The sequence below is a fragment of the Taudactylus pleione genome, unplaced genomic scaffold, assembly GCF_031769625.1.
Source record: "Taudactylus pleione unplaced genomic scaffold, aTauple2 ptg000008l, whole genome shotgun sequence".
NCBI classification, from domain to species: domain Eukaryota; kingdom Metazoa; phylum Chordata; class Amphibia; order Anura; family Myobatrachidae; genus Taudactylus; species Taudactylus pleione.
This window is the reverse complement of record NW_028284411.1, coordinates 2,202,016-2,226,750: the sequence shown is the minus strand read 5'-3', so window position 1 is coordinate 2,226,750 and position 24,735 is coordinate 2,202,016. Positions and strand designations below refer to the sequence as shown.

General features: G+C 48.7%; 1 protein-coding gene across 3 annotated transcripts in view; it reads left to right on the top strand.

The window, feature by feature from the left end:
- The window catches only part of XPNPEP1 (X-prolyl aminopeptidase 1), a 79,248-nt gene extending 56,189 nt beyond the window's left edge, over window positions 1-23,059 (top strand). For all 3 annotated transcript variants that reach the window (XM_088464510.1, XM_088464499.1, XM_088464504.1), the window contains exons 16-20: window positions 9,165-9,234; window positions 17,393-17,566; window positions 17,657-17,733; window positions 20,503-20,601; window positions 21,880-23,059. In XM_088464510.1, coding sequence (XP_088320636.1) covers window positions 9,165-9,234; window positions 17,393-17,566; window positions 17,657-17,733; window positions 20,503-20,601; window positions 21,880-22,008 — 549 coding nt within the window. In that variant the 3' untranslated portion in view covers window positions 22,009-23,059. The remainder of the gene's footprint in view (window positions 1-9,164; window positions 9,235-17,392; window positions 17,567-17,656; window positions 17,734-20,502; window positions 20,602-21,879) is intronic.
- The last annotated feature ends 1,676 nt before the right edge of the window (window positions 23,060-24,735 follow it).

Sequence of the window (24,735 nt, the reverse complement as noted above, 5' to 3'; positions counted from 1 at the left end):
ACCCGGACCTGACTCGGCTGTCTTTGGCGGCGTGGCTGTTGAGACGGCCATGCTGAGGTCCTGGGGGTTTTCCAGCTCTGTGGTGCGTACCATGTTACGAGCTCGGAAACCGTCTTCCGCGAGGATATACCATCGCGTGTGGCATACGTTCTTCCAGTGGTGTCGACCGAGAGGTTATGCACCGCGGGAGTTTCGTCTGTCTCGGATTCTCGCCTTCCTGCAAGCGGGACTAGATCATGGGCTTCGCCTTGCTTCTTTGAAGGTACAGGTTTCGGCCCTATCTGTCTGGTTTCACCGTAGGATTGCTACAATCCCGGATGTGCGCACCTTTATGCAAGGTGTTCTCCGTATTCAGCCGCCCTTTGTTCCACCTGTGGCGCCTTGGGATTTGGCTGTGGTCCTGAGGGCTCTCCAAGGACCGCCGTTTGAACCACTGGGCTCAGTGGATATTAAATGGCTAACAGCTAAGACTGTTTTCCTTCTGGCCGTTGCTTCAGCCAGACGTGTTTCTGAGTTAGGGGCTCTTTCTTGTAGACCCCCTTTCTTGGTTTTTCATGGGAACAGGGCAGTGCTCCGCACTCGGCCCGAGTTTCTTCCCAAAGTTGTTTCCCAGTTTCATGTTAACGAGGAAATAGTTGTTCCGGCCTTTAACTCACCGGGTCTTTCCGTGGGTGAGGCCTCTTTGGATGTTGTGCGGGCCTTAAGGACTTATGTTGACCGCACTTCTTTGTTTAGGAAGTCGGACGCTTTGTTGTCCTCTATGGCTTCTGTAAAAAGGGTTGGCCTGCTTCAAAGCAAACTTTGGCAGCCTGGATCCGTATGGCTATTTCTGAAGCTTATCTTCATGAAGGCCTACCGGTCCCTCCTTCTCTGAAGGCTCATTCCACTAGGTCTGTGGGTCCTTCGTGGGCAGCTCGACGTGGTGCCTCGGCAGTTCAGATCTGCAAGGCTGCTACGTGGTCTTCTGTCCATACCTTCGTGAGGTATTACAGGTTTGACACCTTCGCCTCTCAGGATGCTTCCTTCGGGCGGCGGATTCTCCTTTCTGCACAGGAGCGTCCCCACCCTTAAAGGATACTGCTTTGGGACATCCCCAAGGTATCCTGTGGATACCCTATGGACCCTGAAGTAGAAAATATGAGATATGGTAAGAACTTACCCTTGTTATCTCTATTTCTACGAAGTCCATAGGGTTCCACAGGACTCCCGCCCTGTCGCACCTGTGCTGCAGATGGGCTTTGCTCTGGTCACCGGTTTTCCGTCTCCCTCTGGTGAGAATGTGATTCTTGTATGTGTCCAGATCTTTGTTCTCTCTCTTCCTTCTCCTCCTCCGGCCTATGGCTTGGTAACTAACTGAGGTGCCTTGGCCCGGGGGCGGGGTATAGGAGGGGGACCTAGTGCATCCTGGGAGGCTGAAAGCTTAACTCTTTGGTGCCCTGCGACTGACGTCACACCTATACCCCAAGGTATCCTGTGGAACCCTATGGACTTCGTAGAAATAGAGATAACAAGGGTAAGTTCTTACCATATCTCATATTATCTGTACCTATAACCACAGCCAGGTGTATTCTACTGTATCTGTACCTAGTAACCACAGCCAGGTGTATTCTCCTGTTTCTACTTCAGGGTCCATAGGGGGTCCACAGGGTTGACCTTAGGGTATAGGTTGGGAACCAAATCCGGGCACCACGCAGTTAAAGCTTTTAGCTCCCAGGATGCACTGGGTCCACTCTCCCTATAACCCCACCCCCAAGCCAGAGGCACCTCAGTTTAAGTTGGTGCCCGGCCGGAGTCGGGTCACCGTTAGCGCAGGGGGAGCTGATTAGCAGCCCCTAAGCTTATTTTATTTTTTTAGGGACAAAGTTTTTTCCATGGACTTTGGACTCTTCAGAGCGGCAGCGTCGGACTGTCCATAGGACGTCTAAGCTGCCGCTCCGTCACCCCGCTGGCGCTGAGACGCCAGTACAGATCTGGGGATCTCAGCGGGACCCCAGAGTCTGTACTAGCCGGACTCTGTGGGCGCCCAGGACTGCTGCCGGATCCACGGGGAGCAGGTAAGGTCGCGGATCACCGCTTGCGGTGATCCGCGCATTTCAAATGCAGTCCTGTGCCTCCGGTCTCAGGGGACAGACCGGAGGCGCCGGCAGTGGCGGCGGGCCCCCCATACCCCGTGTGTCCACTAGACCACCAGGGACTTAACGATCGGTGCAGGGAGCCGGCGTCCCGGGGGTTAATAGCCGGCCAGGGGAGGCAGCCTTCCCTGTTACAGCGGCTCCTCCCCTCAGCTCAGCGCGCCTTTCAGTATCCATAGTCTGGCGTCGCTGAGCTGCTTCCTCCGCGGGCCACGCTTCTTCTGAGGTCTCCAGCGGCCATTTTATCTCTGTGGTGCAGCAGAAATCTCTCAGGATGGCAGTGAGTCCAGTCCCCCTGCGTACCTCACCATCAGGTCAGTGTACACAGCACTGTAGCCTTCCCAGACACTGAATCTGGGCAGTTGAATGCAGTGTAATAGTGCAGTATATTATATGACATGTTTATGTATATATGTATATATCTGCATTGTATGTGACTTATGCTAGTGCTGACTGTACTTTATTCTCTCACCTGTCAGTGTATATCTATCCCTTTTCTTTATCTGCCCTAATACAGCTGTACTTAGGGTGGTTCTGAGACCTCACATTTATATACTTGTTAATATTTGTGTGGTTTGTCACATACTGTTGCGTGCTGCACGTTGCCATATTTTAGATGGAACTGTGTGTTGCATACGCTGAAAATGGGTCCCTGCAGCTAATTTTTGGCATCAGTCAGGACCAGTATAGCGCTGCTTAATATTTCCGCCAAGATTGGTCAGATATGTCTGACCAGGAGATAGAGCGTTATACTGTACCCATTTTTACTATCCTGCAAGTCATGTGCTGCAGGTGTTAGTGCGGAGGATTTGACTCATAAAGGGTTCTGTATGTGGCGTCATCTGGTGCTGGCCTCTTTCACGACCCCCTTGGGCGGTTTGTTTTCTCGGGATCCTCTCAATTGCGGATCGCCGGGCGGGCCCCATTGTTGTACCTCACTTGGGGTTACTTCACCATACTGCCCTTTTCATCTCAGGGTATCTCGCAGCTTCTTGCACTCTTCCCCTGTGACACAGACTACCGCTCCCTGCAGGGGTTTTTCGCAGTATATGAATTCCCCCTGGTGCCACAATAGTCTGTCATTCCCCTTGCAGGGATTACCACAACAGCCACTCTGGGTGGATGTCGTTTTCTACGAAACGCTAATTGGCGTGGTTGACGCCCTGTGGTTACTTCCCAGTTGGCTCTGCCGTGAACTGGGTACTGTTCGGGGCTCTTTCCCTCTTACACGGGGGGAAGCCTATTTCAGGTATTATTATCCCTGCTTTAGGGCTGGTAGCAGGTCCATTCTGGTTAGAGTGAATGTTGACCTGCACCTGTATCATACACCCTCAGTATTGCGTGCCTTCGGGTTCCCTGTTGCTGACTAGCGGGTGGATCGCATAGCGGGACTCTGGCTGTTGCCAGATAGGAGGTGTTACAACAGTGTTTGGCCTCCTGTCCCAAATTCCCTGAGGGTCATCACGAGCCCCTCCTGGGGGGGATGGGCGTGTTACTCGTCTGATTACAGACGTTACTACGCCTCCCATTCCTGCGTGGTCGGATTCTTCGGATCCGTAGGTGGTAACTCTGCCTGAAATCAGTATACTTGCTTTCAGGAGTTGTTACCCATCCTACCATGGCTATAGCATGGTTGGTTAATACTATTGCATATTGGGTTGATGCATTTGTAACGTTTTTTCCCCTCCAACACGTCGGGGGTTCAAATGTATTTGGTCGCTCACGTAATATATGCTGTTGTCATAGGTGGAAATGCCTATATTGGATACCAGTCTCCTAACTTTCAGAGTTCCGGCTGCGACTGTATCCTCCGTAATACCCTATGGCTGCGCTCTGGGAATGCAGAGGTGCAGATACCATCTTTAGGGTTGATATTGTTTGGTCCTGACCTTGACAAGATTGTAGTAACATTGGCAGTATTACTAACGACAAGTTTACCGCTTTCAGCTATGCCCACTACAAGGCCTCAGACTAAGTCTGTTAAGTCTTTTTTGTCCTCTGGGTCAGCCTAAAGGTCTGTTTCTTCGTAGACTGTCGGCATCTACAAGGGCCGACATATCCAGTACCGAGCAGGCCTGGACTGCCAGCCGATCCTGCTTCTGAACCTACGGATATCTCTTCAGCCTGACGGGACAGGCCTACAACTGGGAGATACCGATTTTCTCAGTTCGCCCGGTATTAGTGTCAAGTTGCCGCGGCTACGTGGGTAGGAGGGTACGCCCTCTTTACAAGGGCCTTACAGATCCAGAAAGCTATGCAGTTGTTGCGGTAAGCGGAGCTAATTAGGCCATCCCCACTATCTCAGTGAGGGACTGGTTGTTCTGCTTTCTTTCTGGTGCGGTGGCTGAATGGTCCTCTTTGGCCTATTCTCTGTCTCAATTCCCTGAACCAGTTCCTAAAGCTACCTGGGCTCAGGAGGAAATCCCTATGCTCCATCATACGATGTTTGGAACCTGGGGACTTTATGGTATCACTGGATATACAGGACGCGTGCCTACGGGTACTTACAGAGACCTTTCCTCAGCATGGGCTGAGGTTTGCTGTATCACAGCAACACTTACAATTTTTCGGGCTCTGCCTGTTGGGGCTGTCCTCAGCCCCACAGGGGTTTACCAGCGTTTTGGATTTTCTGACAGTTCTTCTGTTCAGTATATCCCAATGCTCCTGTACCTGGACGGCCTCCTGCTCTTAGCGGGATCACCGGGGTACTTTACGGCCAGGTCAGGATGACTGTGGCTTCTTCAGGGTGCAGACGTTTAATCAACGGGGAAAAAGTCCTCCCTGCATCCCTCTCTGGGTATTCTTCATCTAGGATCCCTGCTGGATTCTCAGAATCTGAGAATTCTTCTGGCGTAAGACGGAATCTCCTCTCTTCCATTAGGAGTACATGGTTGTCTGCGCAGTCGACAGATGTCTTTACACTCTGGGATGCATGGTGGAATGGGCTCAGTTCCATTCCAGGCCTTTCCATAATTGGCTCATCTCCAGATGGAATGAGTTTTTTCTGTCGGATAACTGTTCAAACGATGATGCTCTCTCCGGAGGCAAGTCGGTCCCTGTCCGGGTGGCTATGGCCATCTCGTCCAGGGTTTTCTTTGCTATGGACAGTGTCTGGATCGAATCCTTTTCAGTGCAGTTGGACGTCTGTCGATTCCACCCTGTCAATTAACTTACTCTGGCATAACTCTTGTTTCCCGGTGAACCTGAAAAGGTTCAGTCCGACAGGGTCAGGACAGTGGCTTCCTTTTTAGCAACACTGTTCGTTGGGTGGCAATGACAGGTATGTCACATATTCGGACATAGTCCGAGGGTCTCCTCCCGACCATCTCGGCAGCGTTCATTTCAGGAGCTCTCCATTGGGAAGCGGGAGTCCTCAGCCGTCACGACGTGCATCCCGGGGACTAGTCTCTTCCCCAAGAGAGGTTTCATCTCCTGGTGAGCAGGGGGGGCCCCCCTGAGGTGACCCTCATGGCCTTCTGACTTTATCACACTATGGTGTTACAGTTCAGCTTTGGGGATTCTGAAGCAACCTTCAGCGACTCTTTGTCGGTGAAGTGGTCCTTCCACTTTGTGTACCTGTGTTCTCCGGTCTCCCTTCTTCCTCAAGGTCTTTGGAAGTGTTTTCAATCGAGACGGAGATGCTTTCCTGCTGGTGGCTCCTGATTGCCCCAGATGTCAGGGGTACTTGGATCTTCGGAGTCTCTACATCGATACTCCATCCCTGATGCTTCACTGCCCGGACCTGTTGTCTCAGGGTCTTTGGTTTTGCCTTGGACCTGGGTCGTTTGTCTTTGACTGTGTCCTTACAGTGGTCTTACGGCTTCCCTGGCTTTGTCATCGTTGGAATGATTAGAGCACATGGATCAGCTTTTGCTGGGACCTACCACAAACTGTGGCAGCCATAAATCTTATGGTATTGTACCTGTCGATACAATCCTCCGGTGTCCAGGATTTCCAGATATTCTGGCATTCCTTCCGGCTGGCTTGGGTTTCACACTTGGCCTGGTCTTCCTGACAGTGCGGATCTCTACACTGTCAGTATGGTTAAGATATGGAATTGCTCCACTCTGGTATCCAGTTCATCCTTTGGAGTGTTTTCTTGATTATGCCTCCATTTGTCCTCCCTAGGGACTCCTGGGGAGTAAGTAGTGGTTCTTCGTTACCTCCGGGGACAGTCAATGGAACCGCTGGTTGTGATATCCATTACATGGTCTATTGCTTAGGCTCTCTCTTTCTCTCAGGGTGTTTATATCAACCAGGAGAGTGTCTGAATTGGGAGCGTTCTCATGTGGCTCCCTCTTCTGGAGGGCATCATGTCAGGGTGGGAGTTGCTCTCGCCCTGTGTTGCTTCTTAGTGGTTTTCAGGTTCCATATTATTCTGGAACTTATGGTACGGCCATTCTGTCCCCAGTCCTCTCGGCTGGTGTGGCCTCATTGACTGTGGTCTGGCCTCTTTGGATTTTTGTGATCCGTTCAGGTTCCTTACGGAAATCGGACTCCTTATTGGTGGTCTGAGATTTCTGGTTTTCACAGGAAAGGATGGCCGGCCTATAACCAAATGTTGGCTGGATGGCCTCGTAGGTCTTCCTCAGGGGCCTACCCATGGGTAGGCCTTCCTGTTGTTGATGCTTGTTTTTTCTCGGGCCATGTGTGCGGCTCGCTGTGGCGCCTCGGCTGTTTTACCTTACTAGGTGGCCACGTGGTCTTCTGTCCACACCTTTTTAAGGTTCTAGGCATTGGTTTCCTTTGCCTCTCAGGATGCTTCCTTTTTGGCGACGGATTCTCCTCTCAGCACAGGAGCGTCCCCACCCTTGGTTGAACTGCTTTGGGACATCCCCAAGGTCAACCCTGTGGACCCCCTATGGACCCTGAAGTAGAAAACAAGAGATATGGTAAGAACTTACCTTTGTTATCTCTGTTTCTACGAAGTCCATAGGGTCCACAGGGCGCCCGCCCTGACGCACCTGGCTTCATATGGGCTGTGTGGCTGGTCACCGGTTTTCCGTCTCCCATTTCGGTGAGTATGGTTATTGAGTGTTCCAGTTTTCTCTCTCTTTTTCTCTCCTCCTCCGGCCTTTGGCTACTTACAAACTGAGGTGCCTCTGGCTTGGGGGTGGGGTTATAGGGAGAGTGGACCCAGTGCATCCTGGGAGCTAAAAGCTTTAACTGCGTGGTGCCCGGATTTGGTTCCCAACCTATACCCTAAGGTCAACCCTGTGGACCCTATGGACTTCGTAGAAACAGAGATAACAAAGGTAAGTTCTTACCATATCTCTTGTTATCTGTACCTAGTAACCACAGCCAGGTGTATTCTCTTGTATCTGTACCTATACCCACAGCCAGGTGTATTCTCCTGTATCTGTACCTATAACCACAGCCAGGTGTATTCTCCTGTATCTGTACCTAGTAACCACAGCCAGGTGTATTCTACTGTATCTGTACCTATAACCACAGCCAGGTGTATTCTCCTGTATCTGTACCTAGTAACCACAGCCAGGTGTATTCTCCTGTATCTGTATCTAGTAACCACAGCCAGGTGTATTCTACTATATCTGTACCTAGTAACCACAGCCAGGTGTATTCTCTTGTATCTGTACCTATAACCACAGCCAGGTGTATTCTCCTGTATCTGTACCTATAACCACAGCCAGGTGTATTCTACTGTATCTGTACCTAGTAACCACAGCCAGGTGTATTCTACTGTATCTGTACCTATAACCACAGCCAGGTGTATTCTCCTGTATCTGTACCTAGTAACCACAGCCAGGTGTATTCTCCTGTATCAGTTCCTATAACCACAGCCAGGTGCATTCTCTTGTATCTATACCTAGTAACCACAGCCAGGTGTATTCTACTGTATCTGTACCTAGTAACCACAGCCAGGTGTATTCTCCTGTATCTGTACCTATAACCACAGCCAGGTGTATTCTCCTGTATCTATACCTAGTAACCACAGCCAGGTGTATTCTACTGTATCTGTACCTAGTAACCACAGCCAGGTGTATTCTCCTGTATCTGTACCTATAACCACAGCCAGGTGTATTCTCCTGTATCTGTACCTATAACCACAGCCAGGTGCATTCTCCTGTATCTATACCTAGTAACCACAGCCAGGTGTATTCTACTGTATCTGTACCTAGTAACCACAGCCAGGTGTATTCTCCTGTATCTGTACCTGTAACCACAGCCAGGTGTATTCTCCTGTATCTGTACCTATAACCACAGCCAGGTGTATTCTCCTGTATCTGTACCTAGTAACCACAGCCAGGTGTATTCTCCTGTATCTGTACCTATAACTACAGCCAGGTGTATTCTCCTGTATCTGTACCTATAACCACAGCCAGGTGTATTCTCCTGTATCTGTACCTATAACCACAGCCAGGTGTATTCTCCTGTATCTGTACCTATAACCACAGCCAGGTGTATTCTCCTGTACCTATAACCACAGCCAGGTGTATTCTCCTGTATCTGTATCTATAACCACAGCCAGGTGTATTCTCCTGTATCTGTACCTAGTAACCACAGCCAGGTGCAATCTCCTGTATCTGTACCTAGTAACCACAGCCAGGTGTATTCTCCTGTATCTGTACCTAGTAACCACAGCCAGGTGTATTCTCCTGTATCTGTACCTATAACCACAGCCAGGTGTATTCTCCTGTATCTGTACCTAGTAACCACAGCCAGGTGTATTCTCCTGTATCTGTACCTAGTAACCACAGCCAGGTGTATTCTCCTGTATCTGTACCTAGTAACCACAGCCAGGTGTATTCTCCTGTATCTGTACCTAGTAACCACAGCCAGGTGTATTCTCCTGTATCTGTACCTAGTAACCACAGCCAGGTGTATTCTCCTGTATCTGTACCTAGTAACCACAGCCAGGTGTATTCTCCTGTATCTGTACCTATAACCACAGCCAGGTGTATTCTCCTGTATCTGTACCTATAACCACAGCCAGGTGTGTCCTCTGGGGCTTGTACCTATAACCACAGCCACATGCATTTTCCTATGTGACACACACTTTTTTTCTTTTAGGAATGTTTTACATACGTGTTAAAAGGACACATAGCCGTCAGCTCTGCCGTATTCCCCAATGGAACGAAAGGTATGATCGGAATATTTAGCTTTCTGTTCTTGTACATGACTGGCCCCATGAGTGGTGGGGAATCATTATCTAGTGTGACTATACTGTATGCGATGTCTCTTGGGTGGTGGGGAATCATTATGTTAGTGTGACTATACTGTATGTGATGTCTCTTGGGTGGTGGGGAATCATTATGTTAGTGTGACTGTCAATGTATGCGATGTCTCATGGGTGGTGGGGAATCTATAGGTTAGTGTGACTGTCTCTGTACTGTATGCGATGTCTCTTGGGTGGTGGGGAATCATTATCTAGTGTGACTATACTGTATGTGATGTCTCTTGGGTGGTGGGGAATCATTATGTTAGTGTAACTGTCAATGTATGCGATGTCTCATGGGTGGTGGGGAATCTATAGGTTAGTGTGACTGTCTCTGTACTGTATGCGATGTCTCTTGGGTGGTGGGGAATCATTATTTTAGTGCGACTGTCATTGTACTGTATGCGATGTCTCTTGGGTGGTGGGGAATCATTATACTAGTGTGACTGTCACTGTACTGTATGCGATGTCTCTTGGGTGGTGGGGAATCATTATATTAGTGAGACTTGCTGTACTGTATGTGATGTCTCGTGTGGTGGGGAATCATTATGTTAGTGTGACTGTCACTGTACTGTATGCGATGTCTCTTGGGTGGTGGGGAATCATTATACTAGTGAGACTTGCTGTACTGTATGTGATGTCTCTTGTGTGGTGGGGAATCATTATGTTAGTGTGACTGTCACTGTACTGTATGCGATGTCTCTTGGGTGGTGGGGAATCATTATATTAGTGTGACTCACTGTACTGTATGTGATGTCTCTTGTGTGGTGGGGAATCATTATATTAGTGAGACTTGCTGTACTGTATGTGATGTCTCTTGGGTGGTGGGGAATCATTATCTAGTGTGACTATACTGTATGCGATGTCTCTTGGGTGGTGGGGAATCATTATGTTAGTGTGACTATACTGTATGTGATGTCTCTTGGGTGGTGGGGAATCATTATGTTAGTGTGACTATACTGTATGTGATGTCTCTTGGGTGGTGGGGAATCATTATCTAGTGTGACTATACTGTATGTGATGTCTCTTGGGTGGTGGGGAATCATTATGTTAGTGTGACTGTCAATGTATGCGATGTCTCATGGGTGGTGGGGAATCTATAGGTTAGTGTGACTGTCTCTGTACTGTATGCGATGTCTCTTGGGTGGTGGGGAATCATTATTTTAGTGCGACTGTCATTGTACTGTATGCGATGTCTCTTGGGTGGTGGGGAATCATTATACTAGTGTGACTGTCACTGTACTGTATGCGATGTCTCTTGGGTGGTGGGGAATCATTATGTTAGTGTGACTTTCACTGTACTGTATGCGATGTCTCTTGGGTGGTGGGGAATCATTATACTAGTGTGACTGTCACTGTACTGTATGCGATGTCTCTTGGGTGGTGGGGAATCATTATATTAGTGAGACTTGCTGTACTGTATGTGATGTCTCTTGGGTGGTGGGAAATCATTATGTTAGTGTGACTGTCACTGTACTGTATGCGATGTCTCATGGGTGGTGGGGAATCATTATGTTAGTGTGACTGTCTCTGTACTGTATGCGATGTCTCATGGGTGGTGGGGAATCTATAGGTTAGTGTGACTGTCTCTGTACTGTATGCGATGTCTCTTGGGTGGTGGGGAATCATTATATTAGTGTGACTGTCACTGTACTGTATGCGATGTCTCTTGGGTGGTGGGGAATCATTATATTAGTGTGACTCACTGTACTGTATGTGATGTCTCTTGTGTGGTGGGGAATCATTATATTAGTGAGACTTGCTGTACTGTATGCGATGTCTCTTGGGTGGTGGGGAATCATTATGCTAGTGTGACTGTCACTGTACTGTATGTGATGTCTCTTGTGTGGTGGGGAATCATTAGGTTAGTGTGACTGTCACTGTACTGTATGCAATGTCTCTTGGGTGGTGGGGAATCATTATGTTAGTGTGACTGTTGCTGTAGTGTATGTGATGTCTCTTGGGTGGTGGGAAATAATTATGTTAGTGTGACTGTCACTGTACTGTATGTGATGTCTCTTGGGTGGTGGGAAATCATTATTTCTACTTCAGGGTCCATAGGGGGTCCACAGGGTTGACCTTGGGGTATAGGTTGGGAACCAAATCCGGGCACCACGCAGTTAAAGCTTTTAGCTCCCAGGATGCACTGGGTCCACTCTCCCTATAACCCCACCCCCAAGCCAGAGGCACCTCAGTTTAAGTTGGTGCCCGGCCGGAGTCGGGTCACCGTTAGCGCAGGGGGAGCTGATTAGCAGCCCCTAAGCTTATTTTATTTTTTTAGGGACAAAGTTTTTTCCATGGACTTTGGACTCTTCAGAGCGGCAGCGTCGGACTGTCCATAGGACGTCTAAGCTGCCGCTCCGTCACCCCGCTGGCGCTGAGACGCCAGTACAGATCTGGGGATCTCAGCGGGACCCCAGAGTCTGTACTAGCCGGACTCTGTGGGCGCCCAGGACTGCTGCCGGATCCACGGGGAGCAGGTAAGGTCGCGGATCACCGCTTGCGGTGATCCGCGCATTTCAAATGCAGTCCTGTGCCTCCGGTCTCAGGGGACAGACCGGAGGCGCCGGCAGTGGCGGCGGGCCCCCCATACCCCGTGTGTCCACTAGACCACCAGGGACTTAACGATCGGTGCAGGGAGCCGGCGTCCCGGGGGTTAATAGCCGGCCAGGGGAGGCAGCCTTCCCTGTTACAGCGGCTCCTCCCCTCAGCTCAGCGCGCCTTTCAGTATCCATAGTCTGGCGTCGCTGAGCTGCTTCCTCCGCGGGCCACGCTTCCTCTGAGGTCTCCAGCGGCCATTTTATCTCTGTGGTGCAGCAGAAATCTCTCAGGATGGCAGTGAGTCCAGTCCCCCTGCGTACCTCACCATCAGGTCAGTGTACACAGCACTGTAGCCTTCCCAGACACTGAATCTGGGCAGTTGAATGCAGTGTAATAGTGCAGTATATTATATGACATGTTTATGTATATATGTATATATCTGCATTGTATGTGACTTATGCTAGTGCTGACTGTACTTTATTCTCTCACCTGTCAGTGTATATCTATCCCTTTTCTTTATCTGCCCTAATACAGCTGTACTTAGGGTGGTTCTGAGACCTCACATTTATATACTTGTTAATATTTGTGTGGTTTGTCACATACTGTTGCGTGCTGCACGTTGCCATATTTTAGATGGAACTGTGTGTTGCATACGCTGAAAATGGGTCCCTGCAGCTAATTTTTGGCATCAGTCAGGACCAGTATAGCGCTGCTTAATATTTCCGCCAAGATTGGTCAGATATGTCTGACCAGGAGATAGAGCGTTATACTGCACCCATTTTTACTATCCTGCAAGTCATGTGCTGCAGGTGTTAGTGCGGAGGATTTGACTCATAAAGGGTTCTGTATGTGGCGTCATCTGGTGCCGGCCTCTTTCACGACCCCCTTGGGCGGTTTGTTTTCTCGGGATCCTCTCAATTGCGGATCGCCGGGCGGGCCCCATTGTTGTACCTCACTTGGGGTTACTTCACCATACTGCCCTTTTCATCTCAGGGTATCTCGCAGCTTCTTGCTCTCTTCCCCTGTGACACAGACTACCGCTCCCTGCAGGGGTTTTTCGCAGTATATGAATTCCCCCTGGTGCCACAATAGTCTGTCATTCCCCTTGCAGGGATTACCACAACAGCCACCCTGGGTGGATGTCGTTTTCTACGAAACGCTAATTGGCGTGGTTGACGCCCTGTGGTTACTTCCCAGTTGGCTCTGCCATGAACTGGGTACTGTTCGGGGCTCTTTCCCTCTTACACGGGGGGAAGCCTATTTCAGGTATTATTATCCCTGCTTTAGGGCTGGTAGCAGGTCCATTCTGGTTAGAGTGAATGTTGACCTGCACCTGTATCATACACCCTCAGTATTGCGTGCCTTCGGGTTCCCTGTTGCTGACTAGCGGGTGGATCGCATAGCGGGACTCTGGCTGTTGCCAGATAGGAGGTGTTACAACAGTGTTTGGCCTCCTGTCCCAAATTCCCTGAGGGTCATCACGAGCCCCTCCTGGGGGGGATGGGCGTGTTACTCGTCTGATTACAGACGTTACTACGCCTCCCATTCCTGCGTGGTCGGATTCTTCGGATCCGTAGGTGGTAACTCTGCCTGAAATCAGTATACTTGCTTTCAGGAGTTGTTATCCATCCTACCATGGCTATAGCATGGTTGGTTAATACTATTGCATATTGGGTTGATGCATTTGTAACGTTTTTTCCCCTCCAACACGTCGGGGGTTCAAATGTATTTGGTCGCTCACGTAATATATGCTGTTGTCATAGGTGGAAATGCCTATATTGGATACCAGTCTCCTAACTTTCAGAGTTCCGGCTGCGACTGTATCCTCCGTAATACCCTATGGCTGCGCTCTGGGAATGCAGAGGTGCAGATACCATCTTTAGGGTTGATATTGTTTGGTCCTGACCTTGACAAGATTGTAGTAACATTGGCAGTATTACTAACGACAAGTTTACCGCTTTCAGCTATGCCCACTACAAGGCCTCAGACTAAGTCTGTTAAGTCTTTTTTGTCCTCTGGGTCAGCCTAAAGGTCTGTTTCTTCGTAGACTGTCGGCATCTACAAGGGCCGACATATCCAGTACCGAGCAGGCCTGGACTGCCAGCCGATCCTGCTTCTGAACCTACGGATATCTCTTCAGCCTGACGGGACAGGCCTACAACTGGGAGATACCGATTTTCTCAGTTCGCCCGGTATTAGTGTCAAGTTGCCGCGGCTACGTGGGTAGGAGGGTACGCCCTCTTTACAAGGGCCTTACAGATCCAGAAAGCTATGCAGTTGTTGCGGTAAGCGGAGCTAATTAGGCCATCCCCACTATCTCAGTGAGGGACTGGTTGTTCTGCTTTCTTTCTGGTGCGGTGGCTGAATGGTCCTCTTTGGCCTATTCTCTGTCTCAATTCCCTGAACCAGTTCCTAAAGCTACCTGGGCTCAGGAGGAAATCCCTATGCTCCATCATACGATGTTTGGAACCTGGGGACTTTATGGTATCACTGGATATACAGGACGCGTGCCTACGGGTACTTACAGAGACCTTTCCTCAGCATGGGCTGAGGTTTGCTGTATCACAGCAACACTTACAATTTTTCGGGCTCTGCCTGTTGGGACTGTCCTCAGCCCCACAGGGGTTTACCAGCGTTTTGGATTTTCTGACAGTTCTTCTGTTCAGTATATCCCAATGCTCCTGTACCTGGACGGCCTCCTGCTCTTAGCGGGATCACCGGGGTACTTTACGGCCAGGTCAGGATGACTGTGGCTTCTTCAGGGTGCAGACGTTTAATCAACGGGGAAAAAGTCCTCCCTGCATCCCTCTCTGGGTATTCTTCATCTAGGATCCCTGCTGGATTCTCAGAATCTGAGAATTCTTCTGGCGTAAGACGGAATCTCCTCTCTTCCATTAGGAGTACATGGTTGTCTGCGCAGTCGACAGATGTCTTTACACTCTGGGATGCATGGTGGAATGGGCTCAGTTCCATTCCAGGCCTTTCCATAATTGGCTCATCTCCAGATGGAATGAGTTTTTTCTGTCGGATAACTGTTCAAACGATGATGCTCTCTCCGGAGGCAAGTCGGTCCCTGTCCGGGTGGCTATGGCCATCTCGTCCAGGGTTTTCTTTGCTATGGACAGTGTCTGGATCGAATCCTTTTCAGTGCAGTTGGACGTCTGTCGATTCCACCCTGTCAATTAACTTACTCTGGCATAACTCTTGTTTCCCGGTGAACCTGAAAAGGTTCAGTCCGACAGGGTCAGGACAGTGGCTTCCTTTTTAGCAACACTGTTCGTTGGGTGGCAATGACAGGTATGTCACATATTCGGACATAGTCCGAGGGTCTCCTCCCGACCATCTCGGCAGCGTTCATTTCAGGAGCTCTCCATTGGGAAGCGGGAGTCCTCAGCCGTCACGACGTGCATCCCGGGGACTAGTCTCTTCCCCAAGAGAGGTTTCATCTCCTGGTGAGCAGGGGGGGCCCCCCTGAGGTGACCCTCATGGCCTTCTGACTTTATCACACTATGGTGTTACAGTTCAGCTTTGGGGATTCTGAAGCAACCTTCAGCGACTCTTTGTCGGTGAAGTGGTCCTTCCACTTTGTGTACCTGTGTTCTCCGGTCTCCCTTCTTCCTCAAGGTCTTTGGAAGTGTTTTCAATCGAGACGGAGATGCTTTCCTGCTGGTGGCTCCTGATTGCCCCAGATGTCAGGGGTACTTGGATCTTCGGAGTCTCTACATCGATACTCCATCCCTGATGCTTCACTGCCCGGACCTGTTGTCTCAGGGTCTTTGGTTTTGCCTTGGACCTGGGTCGTTTGTCTTTGACTGTGTCCTTACAGTGGTCTTACGGCTTCCCTGGCTTTGTCATCGTTGGAATGATTAGAGCACATGGATCAGCTTTTGCTGGGACCTACCACAAACTGTGGCAGCCATAAATCTTATGGTATTGTACCTGTCGATACAATCCTCCGGTGTCCAGGATTTCCAGATATTCTGGCATTCCTTCCGGCTGGCTTGGGTTTCACACTTGGCCTGGTCTTCCTGACAGTGCGGATCTCTACACTGTCAGTATGGTTAAGATATGGAATTGCTCCACTCTGGTATCCAGTTCATCCTTTGGAGTGTTTTCTTGATTATGCCTCCATTTGTCCTCCCTAGGGACTCCTGGGGAGTAAGTAGTGGTTCTTCGTTACCTCCGGGGACAGTCAATGGAACCGCTGGTTGTGATAGCCATTACATGGTCTATTGCTTAGGCTCTCTCTTTCTCTCAGGGTGTTTATATCAACCAGGAGAGTGTCTGAATTGGGAGCGTTCTCATGTGGCTCCCTCTTCTGGAGGGCATCATGTCAGGGTGGGAGTTGCTCTCGCCCTGTGTTGCTTCTTAGTGGTTTTCAGGTTCCATATTGTTCTGGAACTTATGGTACGGCCATTCTGTCCCCAGTCCTCTCGGCTGGTGTGGCCTCATTGACTGTGGTCTGGCCTCTTTGGATTTTTGTGATCCGTTCAGGTTCCTTACGGAAATCGGACTCCTTATTGGTGGTCTGAGATTTCTGGTTTTCACAGGAAAGGATGGCCGGCCTATAACCAAATGTTGGCTGGATGGCCTCGTAGGTCTTCCTCAGGGGCCTACCCATGGGTAGGCCTTCCTGTTGTTGATGCTTGTTTTTTCTCGGGCCATGTGTGCGGCTCGCTGTGGCGCCTCGGCTGTTTTACCTTACTAGGTGGCCACGTGGTCTTCTGTCCACACCTTTTTAAGGTTCTAGGCATTGGTTTCCTTTGCCTCTCAGGATGCTTCCTTTTTGGCGACGGATTCTCCTCTCAGCACAGGAGCGTCCCCACCCTTGGTTGAACTGCTTTGGGACATCCCCAAGGTCAACCCTGTGGACCCCCTATGGACCCTGAAGTAGAAAACAAGAGATATGGTAAGAACTTACCTTTGTTATCTCTGTTTCTACGAAGTCCATAGGGTCCACAGGGCGCCCGCCCTGACGCACCTGGCTTCATATGGGCTGTGTGGCTGGTCACCGGTTTTCCGTCTCCCATTTCGGTGAGTATGGTTATTGAGTGTTCCAGTTTTCTCTCTCTTTTTCTCTCCTCCTCCGGCCTTTGGCTACTTACAAACTGAGGTGCCTCTGGCTTGGGGGTGGGGTTATAGGGAGAGTGGACCCAGTGCATCCTGGGAGCTAAAAGCTTTAACTGCGTGGTGCCCGGATTTGGTTCCCAACCTATACCCCAAGGTCAACCCTGTGGACCCTATGGACTTCGTAGAAACAGAGATAACAAAGGTAAGTTCTTACCATATCTCTTGTTATTAGTGTGACTGTCACTGTACTGTATGTGATGTCTCTTGTGTGGTGGGGAATCATTAGGTTAGTGTGACTGTCGCTGTAGTGTATGTGATGTCTCCTGGGTGGTGGGGAATCATTATGTTAGTGTGACTGTCACTGTACTGTATGTGATGTCTCCTGGGTGGTGGGGAATCATTATGCTAGTGTGATGCCACCACGATGTCTCTTGGGTGGTGAGGAAATCTCCTGGTACTGCGACTGTTGCAGGACACCTATTGGACTCCTTCGCTCGCTCTGCATTATGGGAATCCGGCCTGGATTACCTCCACGGAACAGGACACGGAGTGGGATCTTTCCTGAATGTACATGAAGGCCCCTGTGGCATTAGCAACAAGACCTTTACAGATGAGCCTCTGGAAGCTGGGATGATCCTGTCTGACGGTAAGGCCCCTCGTCTGCAGTATTCTCCAGAAAAACTTATTCCTAGTTATTGTTCCACAAATATTTCAACACGTTTCACACAATTTCCAGAGCCCGGATATTATGAAGATGGGTCGTTCGGGATCAGAATTGAGAGTTTGGTTCTTGTGGTCTCTGCCAAAACCAAGGTGGGATAATGTTTCTGTTTTGGGTTATAGTAGATTATGGATGTCAGTAGCGCACAGCTGGGAAATGCTGGAGGGACTGGTATTGTAGATTTCACATACAGTATATTAGGTAAACCCATCCAAACGTTGTGTTTATATCAATCAGCTGCGGCTGTCGCATACAGGTCTTATGTCACTGACTTTCCTACTAGTACAATATGTTACATCTCTTAGATACACTGCATCTGGAAAGTATTCACAGCGCTTCACTTTTTCCACATTTTGTTATATTACAGCTTTATTCCAAAATTGAATAAATTCATTTTTGTCCTCAAATTCTACACACTATGACGTGTAAAAATTTTTTTTGAGATATTTGCATTTAATAAAAAAAACAAAAACTAAGACATCACGTGTACATAAGTAGTCACAGCCTTTGCTCAATACTTTGTTGATGCACCTTTGGCAGCAAGTACAGCCTCAAGTCTATTTGAATATGATGCCACAAGCTTGGCACACCTATCTTTGGGCAGTTTCGCCCATTCCTCTTTGCAGCACCTCTGAAGCTCCATCAGGTTGGATGGGAAGAGTCGGTGCACAGCCATGTTCAGATCTCTCCAGAGATGTTCAATTGGATTCAAGTCTGGGCTCTGGCTGGGCCACTCAAGGACATTCACAGAGTTGTCCTGATGCCACTCCTTTGATATCTTGGCTGTGTGCTTAGGGTCGTTGTCCTGCTGAAAGATGAGCCGTCGCACCCAGTCTGAGGTCAAGAGCGATCAGGAGCAGGTTTCCATCCAGAATGTCTCTGTACATTGCTGCATTCATCTTTCCCTCTATCCTGACTAGTCTCCCAGTTCCTGCCGCTGAAAAACATCCCCACAGCATGAAGCTGCCACCACCATGCTTCACTGTAGGGATGGTATTGGCCTGGTGATGAGAGGTGCCTGGTTTCCTCCAAACATAACGCCTGACATTGACGCCAAAGAGTTCAATCTTTGTGTCTCATGGTCTGAGAGTCCTTCGGGTGCATTTTGGCAAACTCCAGGCGGGCTGCCATTTGCTTTTTACAAAGGAGTGGCTTCCGTCTGACCACTCTACCATACATGTCTGATTGGTGGATTGCTGCAGAGATGGTTGAACCATCGGGTTCTTGGTCACTACCCTGACTAGGGCCCTTCTCCCCCGATCGCTCAGTTTAGACAGACGGCCAACTCTAGGAAGAGTCTTGGTGGCTCTGAACTTCTTCCATTTGCGGATGATGGAGGCCACTGTGCTCATTGGGACCTTCAAAGCAGCAGATATATTTCTATACCCTTCCCCAGATTTGTGCCTCAAGACAATCTTGTCTCGGAGGTCTACAGACAATTCCTTGGACTTTATGCTTGGTTTGTGCTCTGACATGCACTGTCAAGTGTGGGACGTTATAGAGACAGGTGTATGCCTTTCAAAATCATGTCCACACATCTGAATTTACCACAGGTAGACTCCAATTAAGCTGTAGGAACATCTCAAGCATGATCAGTGGAAACAGGATGCGCCTGAGCTCAATTTTGAGCTTCATAGCAAAAGCTGTGAATACTTATGTACATGTGATTTTCTTATTTTTTTTTTTTTTTATTAAATTTGCAAAACTCTCAAACTTTTTACACATTGTCATTATGGGGTATTGTGTGTAGAATTTTGACGACAAAAATTAATTTATTCCATTTTGAAATAAGGCTGTAACATGTGGAAAAAGTGAAGCGCTGTGAATACTTTCCGGATGCACTGTATATGGAAACATGTAAGTGTGTGTAAGTATATTTGTACAAAGACATTAATACAGGATTAGCCAACCCTAGTCCTCGAGAGCTACCAACAGTGCATGTTTTCCAGGTCTCCTCACAGAATCACAAGTGAAATAATTAGCTCCACCTGTGGATCTTTTCAAATGTGTTATTAGTGAGTAATGAGTACACCTGTGCACCTGCTGGGTGGTCTGGAAACGTGAACTGTTAGTAGGACCGAGGTTGGCTACCCCTGCATTAATAGAACTTAATACTAGTTAATTATTTCCCAATCTTACAGCTTTATAATGTTTCCTTGCCCACGTAAATGTAATGGTGTGTCCCCACTAGCAGGTAGTGGAATGACAGTACGATTACAGCATTGTAATCGTATGTACAGTCGTTCCTTTTCCCCTGCAGTACCTACACTGAACGCTATGTCGGTCAGTGTAAGCACCCTCCCTCATCCCTGAACATGTTCAGACGATGATTGATGTCGGAAACGACCAGCGGGAGCGCGCATCGCTGGTCGTTTTCGACATTTTCATGCCCGATTTGCGCACGATTAATGAGCGATCGAAAGATAATGATATCGTTATCATTCAATCGCTCATGATAATCGGCATGTGGATGTGCGCATTAAGCATTGCGGACTGTGAATCTGACTCATTTTAATTTATTTTTAGTTTTTTAAGACATTTTAGGGAAAGTCCAGAAGGGGGACATTCCAATCATGATCTGGAGATTATAGTCTAGACCGGTGCCGGCCGTTTTATTACCATTAGCCGGCTCCTGGGTACCTATCACTTGTAGATGTGACAGATTCTGCCCCATAACTAAACACTAATGAGACTTTAACTTTCCTTAAAATGCTGGATCTGTGCTCTCAGAACCGACTGCTTAAAGCGCATTATGTAGAAGACCATTTGCATTCTACCTGCTAATGTAACATTAAGCGCTCGTCCCCCGGCGCCCGTACTTCTCTGGGAGAGAGGGCTGAACTGTACGTCCTGTTTTTCAGTACAACTTCCAGGAACGGGGAAGCCTGACCTTCGAACCTATTACCCTCGTCCCTATTCAGACCAAAATGATCAACGTTGACTTACTGACTGAGAAAGAGGTAAGAGCCTCGGTACATGGCGTATAGGAACACTGACTGCCGCAGAAGAGGTGTTAGTTCTGGCTTACTGTAACTATGTACCTCATACCTCAATAAAGTCAATAGTTCCCGCACATGCCACAGTGATGTCACTAGTTCCCGCACATGTCACAGTGATGTCACTAGTTCCCGCACATGCCTCAGTGATGTCACTAGTTCCCGCACATGCCTCAGTGATGTCACTAGTTCCCGCACATGCCTCAGTGATGTCACTAGTTCCCGCACATGCCACAGTGATGTCACTAGTTCCCGCACATGTCACAGTGATGTAACTAGTTCCCGCACACGCCTCAGTGATGTCACTAGCTCCCGCACACGCCTCAGTGATGTCACTAGCTCCCGCACACGCCTCGGTGATGTCACTAGTTCCCGCACATGTCACAGTGATGTCAGTAGCTCCCGCACATTCCTCGGTGATGTCACTAGCTCCCGCACATGCCTCGGTGATGTCACTAGTTCCCGCACATGCCTCAGTGATGACACTAGTTCCCGCACATGCCTCAGTGATGTCACTAGCTCCCGCACACGCCTCAGTGATGTCACTAGCTCCCGCACACGCCTCGGTGATGTCACTAGTTCCCGCACATTGCTCGTGATATTTCTAGTTCCCGTCCTGTGTGTCACTAGTTCCCGCACATGCCTCAGTGATGTCACTAGTTCCCGCACATGCCTCAGTGATGTCACTAGTTCCCGCACATGATGTCACTAGTTCCCGCACATGATGTCACTAGCTCCCGCACATGATGTCACTAGCTCCCGCACATGTTGTCACTAGCTCCCGCACATGATGTCACTAGCTCCCGCACATGATGTCACTAGCTCCCGCACATGATGTCACTAGCTCCCGCACATGATGTCACTAGCTCCCGCACATGATGTCACTAGCTCCCGCACATGATGTCACTAGTTCCCGCACATGATGTCACTAGTTCCCGCACATTGCTCGTGATATTTCTAGTTCCCGTCCTGTGTGTCACTGTGGCTCCTTACAGATCAGCAACAATAGTAAAATCAGAAGCTGGATAATGATAAATAAGACTGTATCTGCCTCCGCTGTGTGTACGTGTCTGTAGGTGGTATAAACTTGTAGCATATTACCAGGTAATAACTTTCTCTTTATAAGTACCCATTTAATAGTGGTCGTACCAATGAATCTGGGGGCCGCAGTGGGGGGATTAATTAGCCGAACCTCCCCCAGCTTGTTCATGTCATCTGTGATATCTCAGTTCTGTTTTGCAGGTAGCCTGGGTGAACGAGTACCACCAAAAGTGCCGAGATGTCATTGGGCCGGAGCTGAAGAAGCAGGGACGGGACGAGGCCCTCCAGTGGCTGAATAGAGAAACGCACGCCATTTACAGATCACTTTAACACCTTTTTTAGACTTTTTTTTTTTTTTCTTCTGTTTTTAACCCTCAACTTCAAACCAGACTGACGCCAAATCACTTAGGGCTTCATTTGCAGTTAGCAGTGACTCCATCTAGAAGGTGTCGTTATAGATCTTGGCAAAGGCGCGTTGTGTAGTGAGGGAGGCGCAAGTTTAAAACGTATGAACAGATCTACAGTGTAAAAATAACTCTGCCCAGAATTTGTGTACAAAATCCCAGGAGTAGCCAATATGATCCCAGCATGTGCACCTCTTGTGTTACAGCTCGGCAGGTAGAGGTGTGCAATGCACTGACCTGGCAGTTATACACACAGGTGTGCAATGCAATGACCTGGCAGTTATACACACAGGTGTGCAATGCAATGACCTGGCAGTTATACACACAGGTGTGCAATGCACTGACCTGGCAGTTATACACACAGGTGTGCAATGCACTGACCTGGCAGTTATACACACAGGTGTGCAATGCACTGACCTGGCAGTTATACACAGAGGTGTGCAATGCACTGACCTGGCAGTTATACACACAGGTGTGCAATGCACTGACCTGGCAGTTATACACACAGGTGTGCAATGCACTGACCTGGCAGTTATACACACAGGTGTGCAATGCACTGACCTGGCAGTTATACACACAGGTGTGCAATGCACTGACCTGGCAGTTATACACAGAGGTGTGCAATGCACTGACCTGGCAGTTATACACAGAGGTGTGCAATGCACTGACCTGGCAGTTATACACAGAGGTGTGCAATGCACTGACCTGGCAGTTATACACAGAGGTGTGCAATGCACTGACCTGGCAGTTATACACAGAGGTGTGCAATGCACTGACCTGGCAGTTATACACAGAGGTGTGCAATGCACTGACCTGGCAGTTATACACAGAGGTGTGCAATGCAATGACCTGGCAGTTATACACAGAGGTGTGCAATGCACTGACCTGGCAGTTATACACAGAGGTGTGCAATGCAATGACCTGGCAGTTATACACAGTAACATTGCAGCATCGATGATTAAAGGCAAATTAATTAATTCTGTTTTCTTTTCATTCAAATATCCATTATTTCTATTCATTACATAGGTTTGTTCCTCTGTGTTGTCTAATATGATCCTACACCCTTTCCCAGCTGTCCTGATTTCAGGGCTCTGTCCCCATGTTCTGACCAGTGGCGCCCTACAGACTGAGAAGTTGGGACATATATCCCTGCTTTATTCCTGCTCTGTAACGTGCACGTGGCAATGGAAGGGGGGGCCTAGGCGGCCGTCTGGCGCTTTATAAATGGTAGCTGCACCCCCGTCCTTATTTGGCTGCTGCTTCCATGTTGGGATGTGGTCAGGCCCATTTCTGTATGTGTCTTGGGAGTTGATGTATCAAGCCTTCTAAAAAGTGAAGTAGCCTAAAGCAACCAATCGGCTCCTATCTATCATTTTATATAATGTACGTGATAACTGCCAGCTTGGTCGCCTGTCGTGTCAGGTTCTGTTAAGGTATGGAAAATTTTTCGTAGATATTTTAGTGATGGTTGTTGGTAGCTCTGTTATACAAATAAGGGTCCTTTTTATTATAAGAATAGGGATCTTGGGTTTGGAAAGTCTTATACACGATGTAGACAAAAGTGTTTGGACACTGACAGCAAATAGATGAACAGGATGTTATTGAGGTCAGTACTGTGTAGGTCACCACGTGCAGTGTTTACTACAGACACCCACAAGTCCCTGGACTGCAGCAGGCGGTATATGTTCTGGCAATTCCGCCTTATGTACACTGACCAACTGTGACACTGAAGACGCTCGAGCCGGCCTAGAACGCACCCGTCGCTCCAATTCGTCCCAGAGGTTTGGCTTTCGCTTGTGCTGGGGTGTCCTATCACTTTTGTCTACATAATGTAGATCACGTGGGGGATCATTCAGCATTTCTACAAACCAGCGTTTAACCAAGCAGCTTTGTATGCGGACTTGTTCCATGACAGAAATCGTCACCTCTTCCGAGCATGCCGGCATTAAGAGAGCGGTTTCATCCTCGTTACTGACTTTGGCAATAATTAGACACATTGCATTAAGCTTCATCCTCCTACTCACATCAGCTACCATCCGACTAAAAGTCTCCCTAATTTCTGGGAACTCGACAGAATCAAAGGACGTTCTCCAGGATTCTGAACTTTTGTCTGAGGGATCTAACAGTCTTCTGGCCGTGGAATTCCCTGACACTTTTATATTGGACAAGAGCTTATGCTGCACATGTTGATTATATGATATACGAGGGCTGATTGACAGGTAACGAGACCGCCTCTGTGTTTCTGCCCCATAGGTAGACGTGGCAACGCTATGTTAGTTATTTTGAAGCTCATACACCGATGTGTCTGAACCTGCGGTTGGACGGCCGTAATCTTTGTTTGGTCTTTGTACATTTCGTCATGTCGGATGTGTGATTGAATTTTGTGTTAAACTTGGAAAAAGCGGAAATGAAAAACATGAAATGTTACGGCAAGCATACGGTGGAGAAACAATTAGCCGTGCTGTAGTATTTCGGTGGTGGAAGCACATCAAAGAGGGTAATACGCGAGTAACTGACGAAGAGCGTTCTGGGAGACCATCCACCGCGGTTACAGATGTCATCATTACCAAAGCTGCGGAGATGTTGCGCAATGATAGAAGGTAACTTTGCGCAAACTTTCGGCTTCACTTGGCATCGCATTCATAAGGGATCA